Source organism: Tiliqua scincoides, chromosome 5 (genome assembly GCF_035046505.1).
Source record: "Tiliqua scincoides isolate rTilSci1 chromosome 5, rTilSci1.hap2, whole genome shotgun sequence".
NCBI classification, from domain to species: Eukaryota; Metazoa; Chordata; class Lepidosauria; order Squamata; family Scincidae; genus Tiliqua; species Tiliqua scincoides.
The window spans coordinates 45,120,061-45,139,806 of NC_089825.1; the positions used below are offsets into that span (position 1 = coordinate 45,120,061).

Consider the following 19,746-nt stretch of genomic DNA (forward strand, 5'->3'; position numbering starts at 1 on the left):
GCCAGCGGGCAGGCTGACCCCCATGCCCTGTCTCCTCCCAGGTTCCAGGCACGACAGGCAGGGTGCAGGCTGGGGGGAGGCGCAGCTGCCAATCCTCCTACCAAGCCCCCCCCATGCAAATGGCTCCCTCACCCCCTCCATCCGCTGGGTGACTGCGCAGATAAGACGAGGGGGCGATTCTCCCGTGAGTTTGGGGCACAAATTTAACACCATATAGGCAAGTATCTACGGTATATATTTTTTTAAATCTAAGGTACCATAGATTCAACTATACACAATTTTCCCCTTATGCACCAACTTTAGAACCTCTCATTAAGATTCAGTCGGATTGTATTTAATTTGCTTTGTATTAAAAATGCTATAATTCCATTTGACAGATGTAGGAATAAATTAGAATCAAGTAAATTGCTTTACCAGTACAAGAATGGTAATCCATAGCAAAGGATGTTATCCAGAGACCCTAGTTTTTGTTCTTAACTCTATGAAGTCAGAAGAGGAATCACTCCCCGGAATGTCAGGAATAAAGAAGAATGCATTAGAATTCCTTACCTAAAAGCTATTGAAAAACCAATCCATATTTTATATTCATCCAGAACTCCTATATTTCTAAGCTGAACACATTAGTCTAGGTTCATAATCTGTTACAGCATCATAGGTAAACTTTTTCTATCACCAACAAAGTACATTTCAGTATCCACGTGCCTACCTACTTTTTAATAAAGAACTGCAATTTCATAAACTTCTGGAAACATTTCTTCAAGAAAGCTTGTAACAATACCCTGAATTCTATATTGGAAACATATGTATCTGTCCGCAAATATAGCTCGCTGCCACCAAGATGCCAGCATTAGGAGTGTCAAATGAAAAGGTAACCAGTGACATTGTTGTCCCTAGTTTTCTATGTCCACTGGATTAAAGGATGAGATAGTAGTGCCCCCTAGTGCCACTGCAGCAGTACTCCTTATATTCTTTTAAACTACACAAAAATGTATCTTATCATTAGAAAGGTACTTCTAAAATATTTTCAACTTGAAGTTGCTACTTTTGTATCAATAACTAGAAATGTTTACCAACTATGTCTTCTGATATACACTGTAAGCTGGGGTGTCAAACACATTTCATACAGTGTATACAGGGCCAAATAGCATTCCTAGTCGGAAGTTAACCAGAAACCGACATCATTAAGCAGGTGATGACTAGGAAAAAAAAGCACTTTACTCTCACTTAGGCACTCATTAGTTGCAAATGACAGAAGAGAAAATATGAAAAACTTGATTAATATTTTCAAGATATTGGAGAGCCCAATTATAAACCTGGTTACCGTTTCAGCAGTGCCACTTCTGATGAGGTATCACTTTTCAGCTCAGCACCTGAGAGGTGGTCTGCAAAGTGATAATAACATAAGAACATAAGAACAGCCCCACTGGATCAGGCCATAGGCCCATCTAGTCCAGCTTCCTGTATCTCACAGCGGCCCACCAAATGCCCCAGGGAGCACACCAGATAACAAGAGACCTCATCCTGGTGCCCTCCCCTGCATCTGGCATTCTGACATAACCCATTTCTAAAATCAGGAGGTTGCGCATACACATCACGGCTTGTACCCCATAATGGGTTTTTCCTCCAGAAACTTGTCCAATCCCCTTTTAAAGGCGTCTAGGCTAGACGCCAGCACCACATCCTGTGGCAAGGAGTTCCACAGACCGACCACACGCTGAGTAAAGAAATATTTTCTTTTGTCTGTCCTAACCCACCCAACACTCAATTTTAGTGGATGTCCCCTGGTTCTGGTATTATGTGAGAGTGTAAAGAGCATCTCCCTATCCACTCTGTCCATTCCCTGCATAATTTTGTATGTCTCAATCATGTCCCCCCTCAGGCGTCTCTTTTCTAGGCTGAAGAGGCCCAAATGCCGTAGCCTTTCCTCATAAGGAAGGTGCCCCAGCCCCGTAATCATCTTAGTCGCTCTCTTTTGCACCTTTTCCATTTCCACTATGTCTTTTTTGAGATGCGGTGACCAGAACTGGACACAATACTCCAGGTGTGGCCTTACCATAGATTTGTACAACGGCATTATAATACTAGCCGTTTTGTTCTCAATACCCTTCCTAATGATCCCAAGCATAGAATTGGCCTTCTTCACTGCCGCCGCACATTGGGTCGACACTTTCATCGACCTGTCCACCACCACCCCAAGATCTCTCTCCAGATCTGTCACAGACAGCTCAGAACCCATCAGCCTATATCTAAAGTTTTGATTTTTTGCCCCAATGTGCATGACTTTACACTTACTGACATTGAAGCGCATCTGCCATTTTGCTGCCCATTCTGCCAGTCTGGAGAGATCCTTCTGGAGCTCCTCACAATCACTTCTGGTCTTCACCACTCGGAAAAGTTTGGTGTCATCTGCAAACTTAGCCACTTCACTGCTCAACCCTGTCTCCAGGTCATTTATGAAGAGGTTGAAAAGCACCGGTCCCAGGACAGATCCTTGGGGCACACCGCTTTTCACATCTCTCCATTGTGAAAATTGCCCATTGACACCCACTCTCTGCTTCCTGGCCTCCAGCCAGTTCTCAATCCACGAGAGGACCTGTCCTCTAATTCCCTGACTGTGGAGTTTTTTCAGTAGCCTTTGGTGAGGGACCGTGTTCTCCCGCATCCACATGCCTGTTGACCTTTTCAAAGAATTCTATAAGGTTCGTGAGGCAAGACTTACCCTTACAGAAGCCATGCTGACTCTCCCTCAGCAAGGCCTGTTCGTCTATGTGTTTTGAGATCCTATCTTTGATGAGGCATTCCACCATCTTACCCGGTATAGATGTTAGGCTGACCGGCCTATAGTTTCCCGGGTCCCTCCTCTTTCCCTTTTTAAAAATAGGCGTGACATTTGCTATCCTCCAATCTTCTGGCACCATGGCCGTTTTGAGGGACAAGTTGCATACCTTAGTCAAGAGATCTGCAACTTCATTCTTCAATTCCTTAATAACCCTTAGGTGGATGCCATCAGGGCCCGGTGACTTATTGATCTTTAATTTATCAATGAGGTCTGAAACATCTTCTCTTTTAACCTCTATCTGACTTAACTCCTCGGTTAGGAGGAGCCGTTCGGGCAGCGGTATCTGCCCGAGGTCTTCTGCCGTGAAGACAGATGCAAAGAACTCATTTAATTTCTCTGCCATCTCTAAGTCTCCTTTTATCTCCCCTTTCCCTCCCTCACCATCCAGAGGGCCAACCGCTTCTCTGGCGGGTTTCCTGCTTCTAACTTATTTGAAGAAGCTTTTATTATTCCCCTTAATGTTGCCGGCCATGCGTTCCTCATAGTCTCGCTTGGCCTCCAGTATCACCTTCTTACATTTCTTTTGCCACAGTTTATGTTCCTTTTTATTCTCCTCATTAGGGCAAGACTTCCATTTACGGAAGGAAGCTTCCTTGCCCTTCACAGCCTCTCTAACTTGGCTGGTTAGCCATGCGGGCACCCTCCTGGATTTAGTGGAACCCTTCTTTCTTTGTGGTATACACCTCTGCTGGGCCTCTATTACTGTTGTTTTAAGCAGCCTCCATGCACTCTGGAGAGATTGGACTCTTTTTACCCTCCCTTTCAACCTCCTTCTAACCAGCCTCCTCATTTGAGGGAAGTCCGCCCGTCGGAAGTCAAGGATTTTTGTTAGAGATTTGCCTGGTATTCTTCCCCCAACGTGCACGTCAAAACGGATCGCAGCATGATCACTGTTCCCCAATGGCTCAGTAACGTTTACATCTCTAACCAGGTCCTGCATACCGCACAATATTAAATCCAGAGTCACCTGTCCTCTGGTGGGCTCCGTGACTAGCTGATCTAAGCCACAGTCATTTAGCACGTCAAGAAATCCAGTTTCCTTATCGTGACCAGAACACAAATTGACCCAGTCTATATGAGGATAATTAAAGTCCCCCATGATTACAACCCTGTCCCTCCTTGTCACCTCCCTGATCTGTTTCCTCATTTCAAGGTTCCCATCAGATTTCTGGTCTGGAGGACGATAGCACGCCCCCAGTATTACATGCCTCAGTAGAAGCAGCACTCCTGAAAGGGTGGCTTGCATCATAACTTCGGCAGCTTCTCCTCCTCCCCCCCCATCCTCCCCCCCCCATCTACCATTTCCTCCCCTACTGTTCCTTACCTTCTCAGACTTCTATCCATCTCCCTTCCTGCACCTCGGCAGAAGCAGTGATACTGAGAGGGCAGCATGGGAGACAGACTGCCCTTTCACACAGTAGCACTTCAGCTTCAGCAAAAGCAGTGACACTTCAGCACAAAGGATGGCCTGTATGAGAACTGGGCTCTCCCAGCACCACCCTTTCAGCAGTGCCACTTCTGCCAATGTGTTACTTTGCAGCTCAGCACTTGGTGGAGCTGGAAGAACTATGGCAATCAGATAAAGAGCTGCTTATGCTTGGCACCCCTACTCTAAGCTTTACTTTTGTATTTTATTTTAAACAGACACATGACAGGGAAAAATACATCCCAGAATATATGATGTAAAAATGTTAGTAACACTTGGTAACATTTTAATGCTTGACTTAGGGAAATAATCAAATTTAAAACTAGCAGCTAAGGAAGTGCATGATTCATGGCAAGATTTTGTAGAAAGGGCATGGACATTGCAAAAATGCAGTTGTTATCCATTCCATCTTTATGGAATGTAAAGCTCAGACTCCTCTGAGCTCAGAAAGCTCAGACTCCTCTAATATCCTACCACCCTGGTCAAAGGATTTCTTGTCTTAATTCATCCTGTTCTTCATAGAACAATGACTTCTGACACCACAAAATATTTCACCACACTATTCCCTTTGTGCAGGACTAAACCAAACTTGTTTTAAAGCAAGCTGCCATCTTCAGTTGGCTAACTGCAAATTATTTCTTGTGCAAGTAACATAAGTTAAGTTAGCAAGTTATTATGAACAAATCTTCACTTATGATCCTCACTTTAAAGCTTCAGGCTATTTTATTGAACTGCATGACATTTATAACTGTGAATAAATGTGTATAGAATCTATTTAGAAACCTCAAGTTGCTAAAAATAATATAATTCTAGTTAGAAAACAAAGTCTGGCTATGTTTCTTTTGAAGCCCGTGCTTTAAGCCCTTCAAGCATGTTGTTTTCACTAATTGAGAAAGCAGATGAATATTTTACTAGATTTACAGTATAAATTGGACACTAGATGACCTTAGTTTAACAAGCTATTCAAAGTGCCAATAAAGAGTGAGAAAATGACAACGTTACAGTTGAAGAAGTTACAAACCAGTAGTTACTTCCCCAGAGACTCCAGTGGTACCCAAGTCCTAGCCTTCCAAATTAAAAATAAATATAATTTAAAGAGAAAAATGGAGAGAGTTCCTACCCCCAATTCAGTACTGACTGAAGGAAAATGGCTAAAGGACAAATGCCACAAGGTGACAACAGTTTGTGTAACTGTATAACAAGCAGCCATATGTACAATCTATTTTGAGTTAGATTTTTTTTCTGGCAGAGACTTACATGGCATTCTAATCACAACCCCACTGCTAATTATGCAAATAAAGACAAACTAAGGCAGAATATATAATAGTGACATCAGAACAAAAGCAGACAAAAACTATTTCAAAACATAATGAGCTATATCTTGGGGTTAAAAAAACCCAGTTCAGAGTATACTCATATGTTTGCCAATTTTTTCCTGTATTTCTCTTGCTCTCCTTTCTATCTTAGACTGGAATGCAAGGAGGTGGGCATGTAAGCACAAGGGGGGATTCTCTTTCTCTCACTAGCACATAAAGCAGCTTGTAAAGCTAAGGGCCAATCAAGAATATACAGGCACAGTATTGCATGCACATGAGTAGTTGAACAGGGATGGATGGAACAAAGAATTAATAAATCAGAAGCTATTTTTAGCACACTCCACTAGCTAATTTAAATGTGATCCTTTAAATATCATTCAAAGATACACCAGTTCTGTGTTTTAGGCCTCCTTCATCCGTTAAATGACTTTCATGGAACAGACTTTCACACACTACTCATAATCTGCAAAATCCTAAGACATAGGATAATACATGTGAAGACTAATGTGTAAATAAATAGGGTCAACTGAACTGCTTTAAAACAAACTAGACCTACTTGTTGCAAAAAATAAAAATCCATCACATCCATTTTCTACACATATAATTTTGTATTACAGTCCTTTTTCCTTTCTTCCTAGACATGAAAACAGAACTGGGTAGACCACAATTTAAGAATGTTTTTATTAGACCATTCCACTTGATGAAAAATCTCTTTCTAGCCCCAAGATTAAATTGAGCTCACTTCCTTCAAGAACTTGAATCTACTGTCAATACTGGATTCACCTCAGTAGTCTATAATTAGAAAATTCAAAATTTGTTCAAAAAAATATTCTGCCTCCAAAAAAACCACTTGAAAGATCTGTGTGACATACTCATACTCAGCCCAGTGAGGCAATGGAAAGACATCAAGAAAGAAAGTCACAATTCACCAAGTCAAATATACTTCTATGATCATTTATCCAAGAAATTAGTGATGAAATCAGCCTGATGAAAAATATTCTTCCTTTCTTACAGACCACAGCAAGGAAAGGTAGAAATTAGCTTGGGATCTACTAGGTACATCTTTGAGTGATCTGCAGTAGATTAGCAAGGGTTTCTGACTCGCAAATTAACAAATATGAAGCAGTCATCGTTGCCCCCATCCTTAGACTACTGAAACGAAAAAAGATTGGGGGGGGGGAGAGAACTAGGAATGGATATCTGTGTGAAGGGACTGAGAGGTAAGTTCTAAGCTCCAAGCTCCTGAGTTACCAGGAGGAAAATTGTTTGATGCATCCTGTTCCTTATGCTTAGTGTCTGTACACCTCCAAGTCACTATTTTGCACTTAACTCTAGTTAGTAAATCTCAAAAGTTTAGTAAAACACACACACACACACACACACACACACACACACCCCTCAAAGTCATTAGCTTGAAGTCTGCCCACCCTGCCTTGCAGCCTGTCCTTCACTGAGTAACACCCTATTGCTGATTTACTGTCAAATAGTCCTTGCTGTAAGCAAAACTCAGAAACAGAATGGAGAGCACAGTAGCTATATAAATTAAAGGAGAAACAGAAGGGCAGGGTGCATTGCACTGAGAGGGAGAAGCTTAGACCCACCTGTGCTCACTTAGCAGCCAGAGAAAAAACTCAGGAAGCAAGACACTAGAATCCCTGCTGAGTGAAGACTGCCATACCAAGTGAAGTCTTCCCATACCAGAAGCCAAGCCAAACAACCAGAGGAGGCTACTTTCAAATAGTTATTCCAGACAGAGAAGACCAAAAATCTAAACATCCTTCCAGGTGGAACCTCACCCATAAGCACTCAAAGCAAAGGAGAAAGTCATGGAGTATTTTAGTCACTCTGATTCAGACTGTTGACAAATCTGAAGGTAAACACACATGAAAACCTAACCCAACCTGGAGTTTTGTATTTTTAAGAGGAGAAGAAACAAGTTTGTTTGATAAACATACTGCCCAAAAAAGAATGCAAAAGTAACCTGTTTTGCTTTCTCACATGCGTCCCACCTTTACTCTAAGGAACCATCTTGTGGTACTGGCCACAGTTGAGCAAATATTTGAACTTTGAATTCCTACATTCAAACTGTATCTATACATGCTTTAATATTTATTTATACAGTCAGTTCTCATTATCTGCTAGGATTAGGTTCCTAGAAAACCTAGTGGATACTGAATTAGCAGATTCTGAAACACTGAGTCTGGAAAAACTGAGTTAGGTTCAGGGGACCCTCTTCATCATGCACCCTATGAATTTTCTGAACCTGAATCCTAGTTAATCCATAGACTTCTAGTTATGGGGTTGGGTGATAGTGAGGGCTCATCAACATCTCAAACATCTAATACTTCCTCTTCCTTGCTGGATATCCCTCAACTCACTGAAGGTTGCTGGCCTGACAAGGAGGCCTCAGTTCAACTATGGGGAAAGGGTTGCTTCACCCGTCTTCCTCCACCTGTCTCTTGGCACCTTTCCTGGGCTTGCCGCAGCCCTCAGGCAGCCTTCCAGAGAACTCTCAATTGGTCTCTCATCATCACTAAGTTTTTAAGAAACTCAGACCTTGCTCAAACTGCTCTAGAACAAGGAATAAGTGATGATGTCAGTTTTAGAAGGCAGCACTAAGATCACTGCAATTAACAGCAGAGTCCTATGTATATTTCCTCTTAAATCCCACTGATTTCTATGGAATTTATTTCCTAGTACATTGGTTCCCAAATGACAGCCTTCGACAACCCACCAAGGTGGGTCACAGGCCCGTGATGGCTAGTGGGCCGCCAAGCATTATGGGGCACAACCTCATTGGCCGTGTCACATGCCATAATGCATTGCATTCCCAAACTGTGTTGCATCCCACAGGAGGGTTGTGACCCAATTTTTGGTTTGTCATGGGTCTGCCATGACCAGGAAGCTGCAAGACAGTCCAGGGCGTTAAACAACAGCATGACGTGGCCAATGAAGAGGATCACCTGCTGGCATAACCTAGAAGCAATTTCTGGTTCACAACCCATATTGCCTGGCAGCTTCCTTGTGGCAGCAGCCCAAGACCCATTAGGTGCTGCAAGGTATTGAACAGTTGCTTATCCATCACTACTGCCAAAGCCCCTGGAAGTTTCAGCCAGAACTGGAACCCAGAAGCCATTTCTCATTTTCATTTCATTTACCTTTATTGGCACAGAGGCCATTTCTACTGAGCAATGTAACACCAATGTACCAGGAACATAGGTTTAACATAATCCTTGAGCAAGAGCCAGGAGCTCTATCCCTTGCATGTGTATAGTTGCAACTGCACTTGGTTAAAGACTAGTGCTCCCAGATCTTGTAATTCCACTGCAAAGCAGTGTTCAAACTGCTCCTCCTAGCCACAGTGTTGTTATCCACAGGCAAAACTGTCTTTATGTTGCAGGTATCATTGTTCTTTGTGAGAGCAGATAAGTGACATATAAGCTGTTGCAAATTTGACTCTATATCAGGGGTGTCCTCACAGAAGTGCACCAGCTTCTTTTGCAGGTTCCAAGCATCGGGGAGCGCTGCAGAGGGCTGCGCAGGGCTCCCCACACCTCCTGCAGCCGACTGCAGCCCTACAGTGTAGAAAGTCACACACAAACAGGGACAGGGGAAGTGTTACACACTGCTTTAATATATTTACTCACCATGAACATTAAATTTAAATTTTAATCCAGTGGACACTCAGTTTATATCTAGTAAATTAGGGAGTTAAAATTTTTTATATTTATAAGCTTTTTATATTAATTGTGATGCAAAAGGAGCTCAGCGAACATATTACTGCAAGCCACACATATATCAAAGAGACACAGGTAGCATGATTTGGCCATCCCTGCTCTATATAATGCTGCTTGGACACCAAGCATAGAGTTCTCCAACATGTGAAAACTGCATTATCATGACATTAATTTCTATGTGATCAACCTTCTAACACTTCATTTCCTAGTACTCAAAACAAAACACAGACAACACATAGTCAATCAAAGCTAGAAATTCTAACTGGTCTAAATCAAGTACATCCTATCTACAGATTATATCAAAGAAATATCTTGACCAGCAATCTCAGATCAAGTTCAATTCAGCACGTACTGTGTTTGCTGCATCATAATAGTTCAAATCAGTTTTCAAATAGCAAGTCAAATGATGGTGAAGAAACTCTCATACTGTACATTGAAATGTTTACTTGTTTAACTTCCTTGGCTGCTAGTACATCCTGTAAGAATGGCTATCCAACAAGTTCCTAGGGCCTGTCTACACTACAAATGTAAATTAGATTAACTGCCATGGCATAGGTCCAAGGAACCTTGGAAGTGAATTCAAGGCTAGTATTAGGACAAAGTCACAGAAACTTTCAGAAAACCCTAACACACTCATCCACATGGAGTGCGGGTGGAAATCACACTGAGCTGACCATTTTTTCTCTTTTTGTTTGCAGTTGTGCTAAAAGGAGACCACATGTCTACTTCATATTCAGTCTTGAAAGGAAGTAAAGTGAATCACTGCTGCCTTATCCTCCTCTGCCCACCTCCACACACAGGCAATGAAGATGGGGGGGTGGAGGGGCTGGAAACAGCACACCACTTCCTGGAGTTCTGCTCTCTCCCCCGCAGAATCTGAGGTCAAAGGAACTGGTAATGGCTAGCCATGTGCTTGCACTGAAAGAGAGCCAAGGTAGTAAAAAAGAACAGCATGACATGACACCCCAGCCGTTGCCTCCCAAGATTCACTACTCAGCATGATTATGCCTGAAACACATCTCATTTCCATAGATGAAGAAGAGATAGTTGATCACTGCAGCCTATTATCCCCTTTACCCTGTTTGACACTTCCAGCATGTGCTAAGGACTCAGAACAGAGAGCATGTGGGGAAGCAATGAGGCTTGGAACAAAGAGCCCAAGCTTGCTCACTAGCTCTCTCTCTCCCCCTCCTGCCCTCACCCTATCAGGAGCTCTGTCTGAACAAAAGCAAAGCAAGCTACTAGCAAGAGAGAGAAAGACAGCACAAATTTCTCTTAGCAGGGGAAAGAAAGACAGCACAAATTTCTCTAAGTGCTTGCCCAACAAAGACTGAATATGAGAGATGGGTATGGAGCTGATCATGCAGACTAATGGGGGGGTTAGGCACAAGAGGGACCACTAGAAGTTATAAAGATGCTGAAAAGAAATATTTAGAAGTAGAGGAGAATAAAGGAGGCGGGGGGGGGGGGAGAGTAATAATCAACCAAGAGCCCAATCCTATGCAAGTCTGCTCAGAAGTAAGCCCCATTATACTCAATGGGACTTGCTCCCAGGTAAGTGTAAATAGGATTGCAGTCTTTAGGAAGCGGGGGGGGGGGGGAGAGTAATGCTCAGTCAACCAACAGCCCAATCCTATGCACGTCTACTCAGAAGTAAACCCCATTACAGTAAATGGGACTTACTCCCAGGAAAGTGTGGATAGGATCGTAGACACAGAGCCCATTGTATGCATGTCTACTCAAAAGTAAGCCCCATTACAGTCAATAGGGCTTACTCCCAAGAAAGTGTGGATAGAAGTTCAGGCACAGAGCCCAATCCTAGGCATGCCTACTCAGAAGTAAGCCCCACTATAGCCAATGGGGCTTACTCCCAGGTAAGTGCGGATAGGATTGCAGCCAAAGAGCCCAATCCTAGGCATATCTACTCACAAGCAAGCCCCAGTATAGCCAATGGGGTTTACTTCCAGGGAAAAAAAAAAGAAGTGTGGCTAGAACTGTAGCCTGCATCAGCCCAATGCAACGAGACCACTTCTTCCAGCATCCCAGGCTGACAGCCCATGAAAGGGGAAGGAAGGAAGGAAGGGCCTCTGGTGTTACTTTTCTCGCTGAAACAGACTAGCTCATGCTCCCCCCCCACTGGTGTAGTGCTCACTGGGGCGGCTGGAGAAGGAGGCGGGGGGGGCTCTGAGTGGGGCAGGCGCTCTCCAAGGGCTCCCACCAGCACTGACACCTGTGAGAAGAGAGGAGGGCGGAGGGGGGAGCGGGCGCGCGCGCCTGCCTGCCTGCCTTCTTTGTGTCGCCTCCTCAGACAGGGCAAGCGTGGCCCCTTCACTGGCGCCGCTTCCTCGCTAGCCTCAGGCGCCGCCCCCACAAAGGGAAGCGGCGGCTGCGAGGAGCCCCCCGCTGAGGGGAAGGCGGGAACGGGGTCGCCTCCCTCTCTTGTCTCCCCCCCGCCGTCAGTCAGTCACTCCCTCCTCCTCCACCCGCTTCATTACCGTGGTGAGCAGCGGTCTCATCTGCTCGCCTGCCCGCTCCTCCTCCATGGTGCGCCGCAGGGCTGAGGAGAGGAAGCAGCCAGTGGTTGCCTTGCTGCTGCCGGGGGGGGGGGGGGGAGAGGAAAAGGAAGCGCCGCCGCTGTCGACGAAGCCACACAAGCTCCCCTCAGCAACCCGCTTGGCTCTCCACTCACTCTCTCCCTCTCGGAACCCAGCCGGTCTCGCGCCTGGCCACGCCCCCTCCGCCCGATTGGCAGCCGTCCCGACCAATGGTGACGAGAATGCGGCTCCGCCTCTGAGGCGCTGAGGGCACCCAGTGGCTTCGTTGGCTCGCGCGCCCTGAGAGAGGGGGGGGGCTTGTCCTGAGGGGAGGGGCGCCCCAGCCAGCCCTCCTGCCCTTATAGCGTTGGAGCCATGTGGGGCTTTCCCTTGTGATTCAGCCGAGAGGAAGTGCAGTCACTGAAGAAGTGGGTGCAGGCAGCCCCAGGGGCGTGGAGGGTGGGGAGGCAGGTGAGGCAGAGCTCCCCACCGGAGTCCTTCGAACAGCGCCGCCGCCGTGTGAGGCACCCAAGCACCCACAATCCGCGTGGATTGTGGGTGCTTGGGTGCATCACACGGCGGCGGCGCTGTTCGAAGGACTCCGGTGGGGAGGCTCTGCCTCACTTGCCTCCCCCCTCCACACATCTCTTGCCTCACACTGCCGCAGCACTTTTCAAAGGACTCCAGTGGGGAGGCTCTGCCTCACCTGTCTCCCCACCCACCACACATCCCTTGCCTCACATGGTGACCACGCTTTTCAAAGGACTCCAGTAAGGAGGCTCTGCCTCACCTGCCTCCCCATCCACCACACGTCGCTGGGCAGCCCTACTAACTGAATAAGGGCCCAGTCCTATCCAGCTTTCCAGCACTGATGCAGCCATGCCAGTGGGCTGTATGCTGAATCCTGTGATGGTGGGGCAGTCCTGGAGCCTCAGGGGTAGATCCAGTGTTTGTGTTTTGGGGGGAAGGGGCATGAGCACTACCTTAATTCCAGAGCACAGGTCAAGTAGGTGGGTAGACCTGGGCTCCCGACTGAACTTTGCCTTCCATGGTCAAGGTTTGCTAGGTGGGTAGACTTGGGTTCCCAACCCAGACCTGGGTAGACCAGACTCCCAACTTGAGCTCCCAACCAGACTAAGCGCCCAGATCTACCTGCTGGGTTTCTGGTTGAATGGCTTCCTTGGCCAATTTGCTGGGTGGGTAGACCTGGGCTCACACCCGACTTGGAGCCCATATCTACCTGCCTGGTAGACCTGTGCTCCCAAACCACTTCTTCTAGGTGAGTAGACCTGGGCTCCCGGCTGTGCCTGGGCTGTTTCCCATTCCAGTAGGCACACTTTGCCTCTGGCATCAGTTTGAGAGGACCATGCACCCATCCCCCCCCCCTGGATCCACCCCTGCGTAGAGGCCTCCTTAAGGTAAGGGAACATTTGCTGGATAATTGGATAGGACTGGGCCCTAAAATGGAAACAGGAGAGGTGGCGGGTGGGTGGGCTGGTCATGCAGAGCATCAATTTCACAATAGGATACAAATCATTTCTTTTGACCAGAGAAATAGATTCACAGTGTGACCCCTGGATGAGTCATGCAGCCTCATATTCACAGCTTCCAGGGACCATGCTTAAATCCCATTTTTGCCCAGCCCTCAGGTGTACACATTTGATCCATGTCACATATATGCAATGTTGGGCAGAAATGGCTTAAGGCTCACAATCCTATGTACACTATTCTGGGAGAATGCCCCATTGTGAACACAGTAGGACTTACTTCTGAGTAGATCTGCATAAGATTGTGCTGTCAGCCTGTGGCTGCAAAAGCAACAAGGCATTTTGTGGCGCCCTGAAAAATCTCCCCAGACTCTTTCAGCGTAAATGTTCATGGACTTACTAGAGTCCATTTCATCTGATGCTTAAAGTGGACTGTGGTCCACCGAAGGTTATGCTGAAATGAAACCAGGGTATATTTAATCTATAAATGATTTTGTCCCAAGCCTACAAAAACATTGTCACCCATGCACCATGTCTGGGGATTAGACAGGTGCTGGCCCTACTATATGTCAATGACCTTGTCTTACTTTTGAGAACTCAGGTTGGCTGTAATAAAGAGCTACTGGAGATAAATGAAAATAAATCTAATATCATGATATTTACTGACAGCCCAATCCTATCCAACTTTCCAGCTGGAGCTGTATTGTGGCTGCATCAGTGCTGGAAAGGATTGGGCACCGTCAGCAAGATGGTCAAACAAAAAATGGGAAATTGGTACATACAAACTACAACAGGTAAATGAGTTTAGATATCTTGGAATTATATTTCAAACAAATTTAACATGATCTAAAGGTGCAAGCGTAACCAACTTTTCAGCACTGGCTTAGCCACAATGCAGCCCCAAGGTAAGGTAACAAGCATACCCTTACCCTGAGGAGGCCCCCTTGACTGCCTCCCCACTGCAAGATGCAGTGCACACCACATTGGCACAGCTATGTCAGAGCTGAAAAGTTGGTTAGGCTTGCACCCTAAGGGCACAATCCTAACCAGGTCTACTCAGAAGTAAGTCCTATTTTGTTCAATAGGGCTTACTCTCAGGAAAGTGTGGTTAGGATTGCAGCCTAAGTCTGGTAAATACATTAAAAACAAAATCGAATTAGGTGTATTGGCTTTGAAAAAGTTCTTTTACAATCAAGGAGCACAATATGTGCCAGTGCTTTTGAAGGCATATAAAGCTTTACTACTGCCATACCTGCCATATGTCTCAGATCTGGTTTTCAGGCCCAATAGGCCAACTTAAAAAACTTCAGCAAGACTTCGTTCAGAAAAGATTAACTGACATGATTGACTTTTAAGGGGCTACAAGATTCTTGGTTGTTTTTGGTCAGCCTTCTCGGTTTTCCATCTTTTAAACTAGAAATAAAATGAAACTGCTGGAAATAAAACTGTGGTAATGTGGATGAGTAAGGAGCAGTCATGCAAAAGCAACAGTAGGTGCCAGTTGGTTCAGTGGAATTTTCTTCCAAGGAAATGAGCATAGGATTGTTGCCATAGACTCAAGTGGTCCTTATTGAGATGGGATCATGACAGTGGCAACAGAAAAGCCTGAGGCTATGGAAAAGTGACTGTGGAAAAGCCTATGCAGACTTGTCTTGGGAGAAAAGCCATTGAACACACAGTGAGGGCTCACTTCCAAGTAAGCATACTTAGAATTGCCCCACAAGTAGCTGCTTCCATTTCTCAGCAGCTTTATTTTTAACCAAGCCAAGTTTCAACAAAATGAACTTCTTCTGTGCACTAAAGTCATCTTGAGCAGACTTCCTCCAGATGCCCTGGCCACTTAGGCAAAGTGCGTGTCAACTGGGGTGTGTCAAGTGCCTTCTTGGTGGTGGCATCCCATTTGTGGAATGCTCACCCTGCAGAGGCCTCCTTTGATGTCCCTGTCCTTGATGTGTGTTCCCATGTTTTTTTAAAAAAACCTTTAAATTTTTTTTTGAATATTTACTTTATCTGCTGCTCTTTCTTATAGTGTTAACATTGCAATTTTTTTTTTAAACTTGTAAGGCACTCTAGAAATATTTTTCCAGCACACAAGTTCTAAAAATATAAAAATAAATACTGAATCAGACCATTGGTCTGACCCAGTATTGACAACTTTGATCAGTGATATATCTTCAGGCCTTAAGCAGACATTTTACCTGGCTCTGCTTCCTGGGATCCTTTAACTGTAGGTGCCAGGAACTGAAACCAGACCTTAGGCATGCAAAGCACATGCTTTGCCACTGAACTATGGCCTGATCACCCCCTCCCATGGCTCCTGTCAGCCCTTAAATAAACCTCTTTTCAGTCCACAAATATGCTTTCTGATCAATATTTTTCCTGAATTGCATGAGAAGGATGGGAGGAGACTGATAACCACATCATTTGAAGAGAAATAGCCATTTAATGATATTATTAATCATTTTAACAGCATATTTCAGAGTACAAGGGTTTCACAATTCTGGGACTGATTATACTTTTAACTTAGTGTGCAGTGACTGAAATGGCTGTACAGAACATTGAACTCTGGTCTTCTATGTCAAAGTCAACATTTTAACAAGGCATTACCCTGAAAAGCAATACTTTTTAAGGTTTGCTGTCAGTGTTGCTAGGTTTGCATTTGTGGTTCATGAGATATCTCATATGAGATATGATTGCAATAGCAATATAATTTGATAATGCATCATGTTTCATTGTTCCCTAAGTTCAAGATGTCAGGGGGAAAAAACATTGCACATGTGTCTGTTATGGTAGATGATCATGTGCTTCCCCTCACTTGCTCCTTCTACTACTTCAGGGAGTTACATCACTCCCAGCTGGTGCATAGGCAGCTTTACAAATGAGTTTGGACAACCTTTTGGCCCAACACCAAATGCCCAATTAAGTATATGTCAATTATCTAAATGTTTAAAATGCTTCCAGAATTAGTGCTTTCAGTATGATACCATCAGGTCACTCTACCCATCAGACTTCTTAGCTCTCATTTCAGATGCCTAATTCTGTGAAAGACAATTCAGAGTGATCCTGCTGGTGTTGGGAGCAAACCAGTGTTCTTGGCCTACAGTACATTAAAAAACTGGAATATCTACATTACTGTGAGACCAGTAGCTTATTGTTTGCCATCTGCTTTGAACTGAAAAAAGATCCTATTTTAAGGCTTGCTAATGTCCACAAATAAATGCTTACATGGACAGTACTGTATTGAAGAGCAGCCTATCCACAGCAAACATGATATTAAACCGATATTGCAAAATGACATATTGCACAGATGTCACTGAGATACTGAAAGCAAACATTTCAGTACTAATGACAATCATAGAATGCCATAGTCACACTGACACCGTCCCAGGGAATCCATTATAATGTCTGCAATACTGTCAGCTTAGCACAGAGTTGTTTCTGATTTGTTCATTGCCAAAGCAAGTGACAGTGCAGTTGCGTTCAGCAGCTACTTTTAAAGACTGGGAATTGGGGAGAGAGAGATGGGGCACAGTGCTGTCTATGCAGGAAATCTCTTACAGGGCATTGCCTTGTTTAGGTACTACTGTGATACATTGATAACAGTCACAAAGGTGTATAGTATTGTATTATAAAAAGTTTATTAGATATAATCTTTCTGAAAGCAACATTTTATGCAAGCCAAGAAGACCCATGTTTCAGTAAATACTTATCTTCATTGTTTACCACCATCATTGCTCATATTGATTTTACTGGGATTACACACATTAGGAAGGTCAAGATGAATGCCTTAAGGACTATTAGTTTGCATTGTTCCAGTAGGCCAGGATATACCACAGTATAGCCTCAGAGCCTATTTTAAGTCATGGGCCTAGGACACATAAGAAGCCCAGTATTTTTACTGATATCGATTGCTAAAGAAAGGAGATAGCTACCAGCTAGCAAGGTGATGTTCAGCTGTTTTCATCTCATGGCATACGAACAAAGGTGCTAAAATTGTCAAGGCACACCATCAGGTTTTTGACAATTGACAAGGCACACAACACTGCTGGGGAAGCTCATATCCACCAATGACCCTACTGATAAATTTATTATAAATTTATAAATAACTAATAAATAAATTTATCCCCCAAACTCCTGCAACATACCTGTGATGATTCCTGGCACACCAATGTGTTGCAGCACACTGGTTGAAAATTGAAGAGCTAGCAGCTTTTCAGGTTTCTCTTTGACTCATTTCTCACATTTTTGACGTGCTACAATCACAATTCTTCTGTGTCATTTTTGCATATGGAATCTTTCTCCTATAAATCCACCATAAGTGATGAAAGGCCTGATCCAAACTGGGCCTTGGGCCGGCGCATGTCCCTTGTGCCAGCCCAAGGCTGTCTCAAAAGTGCCGTAAAGCACTTTTGCGATGACCTAAGTGGGGTTAGGCTGGCACACGGACATGCTCCAGCCTCCCCACACCGACGCGGGCCCCAGGAGGAAGGGAGGTTGCATCGGCCAAGCTTGGCTGACACAGGGGTCTGGGGGGGCATGGGGAGGACAGGGAGGAGGCGTTTGGGGATGGGGGAGGGATGGAGGGAGGGCAGCTGGTGTTCCCGAGGGCAGGTGGGCAGTTAGTGGGAGGCAGGGCCAGGATCCGGTGGTTATGCTGGACCCTAACCCCATTCCTGGGCAGTCCCAGACTGCTTGGATTTGTGCTACCTCTTGAGGTGGTGCAGATCCGAGTAGTCCCATTGGGGCTCCTGCGGCTTTACTTGGGGTAAGGGGAAGTGATTCCCCTTGCGATTCCCCTTGCCCTGGGCTGAGCTTCTTGCAGCCCCAATCCTACCTTGGATGCAGTGCGGCCCTGCAGGTCTGCCTGCTCCAGGGCAGGTTAGGATTGCGCCCCAAATCCACTATTTGCCATGCCATTCTCCTTATCTGATTATCAACTCCCTAAAAACAGCAGGATAATGAGAGACACTGTGGTGCCTTTACACACTGAAAATTAGCTTGATAACCAGGACATATCTCTAGATTATAGGGAAACACTGAAACAGAGTGGAGCAGTGTTCTTCAACCTTGGGGATAGGACCCCATTGGGGCTGCAAATCCTCAGTTGTGAGATCGTGGCAACTTATGGGAATGAAAAAAGTTGAAGACCACCAGACTAGAGCACCACTAGAGCACCAAAGGGGGGAGGTATCTGGTGTACCCCTTCAGGTACCAAAAGGTACCAGGTACTTGAGTCCTGCTCAGGTTCTTAGCAATTGCACTAAAATAGCTTTCACTAGTAACAGGCATCATGGTAACATTTTTCCACTCTCTCTAATAAGAATATTTGGTTACAATGAACAAGTGCTGGGAGGGTATTACAGGGTGAGGGGAGTAGGCAGCAACAGGGGCAGAGATGGGAGGACAGGGTCCTCGGAGGGCGGTAGTTCAACAGTTGGTCCCCAGTCTCATACTGTATTTATTTATTTGGGTCATGGTATGAAAAAGACTGAAGACCACTGGAATAGAGGGTCCCTTGTATATCTTACAGGATAATTTCCAATGCAGGAGGGAATTAAAATAAACCCAGGAACCTTAAATGTGATCCAGGGTTGGAAGGTGCCAGATATACTTCCACTTCTTACCTATAGTCGTGGCCATCACGTAGATCAGGATGGTCCAATACTACAGAGGTCACAAAACCCTGGCATCACTCTCAACTACCAACATGGAAGTAATTGGTGGTGGCACGATTATTTTCAGGTTCTTAGCCACCAAAGTCACTCAGCAGGCTTTGGCAGCAGGAGGAGAGGAGGCGGTGGCTGTGGAAGGGCTTTTTGATCTCCCTGCTGTGGCATTCCAGCTTCTCCTTTGGAGAAGGGAGATTGAAAAGCCACTGAAGCAGGAGGGGGTGGTGCTGCTTTTTGAGGGCTGCCAAAACAGGCCTTGCAGGCCACAGGTTGAACCACCCTGGCCTAGATGGAAAACCACCTGGTTTTTTTGCCACTTGAGCTCCATGGAGGCAGGGCAGGATGCAGATGTAACAAGTAAATATAATAAAATGAATTGATGTTGACTGGTCTGTTCAAGTAAATATAATAAAATGAATTGATGTTGACTGGTCTGTTCACAGTAGAAGACTAATTGCCCAATCCTATCTCCCACCACACTGAAGCATGCAACCAAGCCATAGAGGCATGCACTGCATGCTATGGTGGGGGGGGGGGAGGAGATCAGGAGGCCTGCAAGAGGTAAGTGAACATATTTTTATTTCCTGGATGGCCATTGGGTAAATGCCAGTTATATAACTGTAAGTGAGAGGAAAGCTAGGAGGTGCAGTGGACAGAAAAATAAAGGATAAAACCTGGCATGCACAACTGCTACCAGATTTACCCAATCCCTGTCCCAACAGGTTTCCCAGTTCCTCT

At 45.1% G+C, this 19,746-nt stretch overlaps 1 protein-coding gene across 11 annotated transcripts in view; it reads right to left on the bottom strand.

The window, feature by feature from the left end:
• SLC4A7 (solute carrier family 4 member 7) overlaps nucleotides 1–12,002 on the bottom strand; it is a 117,974-nt gene extending 105,972 nt beyond the window's left edge. For 10 of the 11 annotated variants that reach the window (XM_066627138.1, XM_066627131.1, XM_066627142.1 and 7 more), the window contains exon 1: nucleotides 11,814–12,002. In XM_066627138.1, the coding sequence (XP_066483235.1) occupies nucleotides 11,814–11,861 (48 nt within the window). In that variant the 5' untranslated portion in view covers nucleotides 11,862–12,002. Of the gene's footprint in view, nucleotides 1–710; nucleotides 811–11,813 lie in introns of those variants that run through there. The other variant, XM_066627132.1, reaches the window with a different exon arrangement.
• Between the last annotated feature and the right edge of the window lie 7,744 nt (nucleotides 12,003–19,746).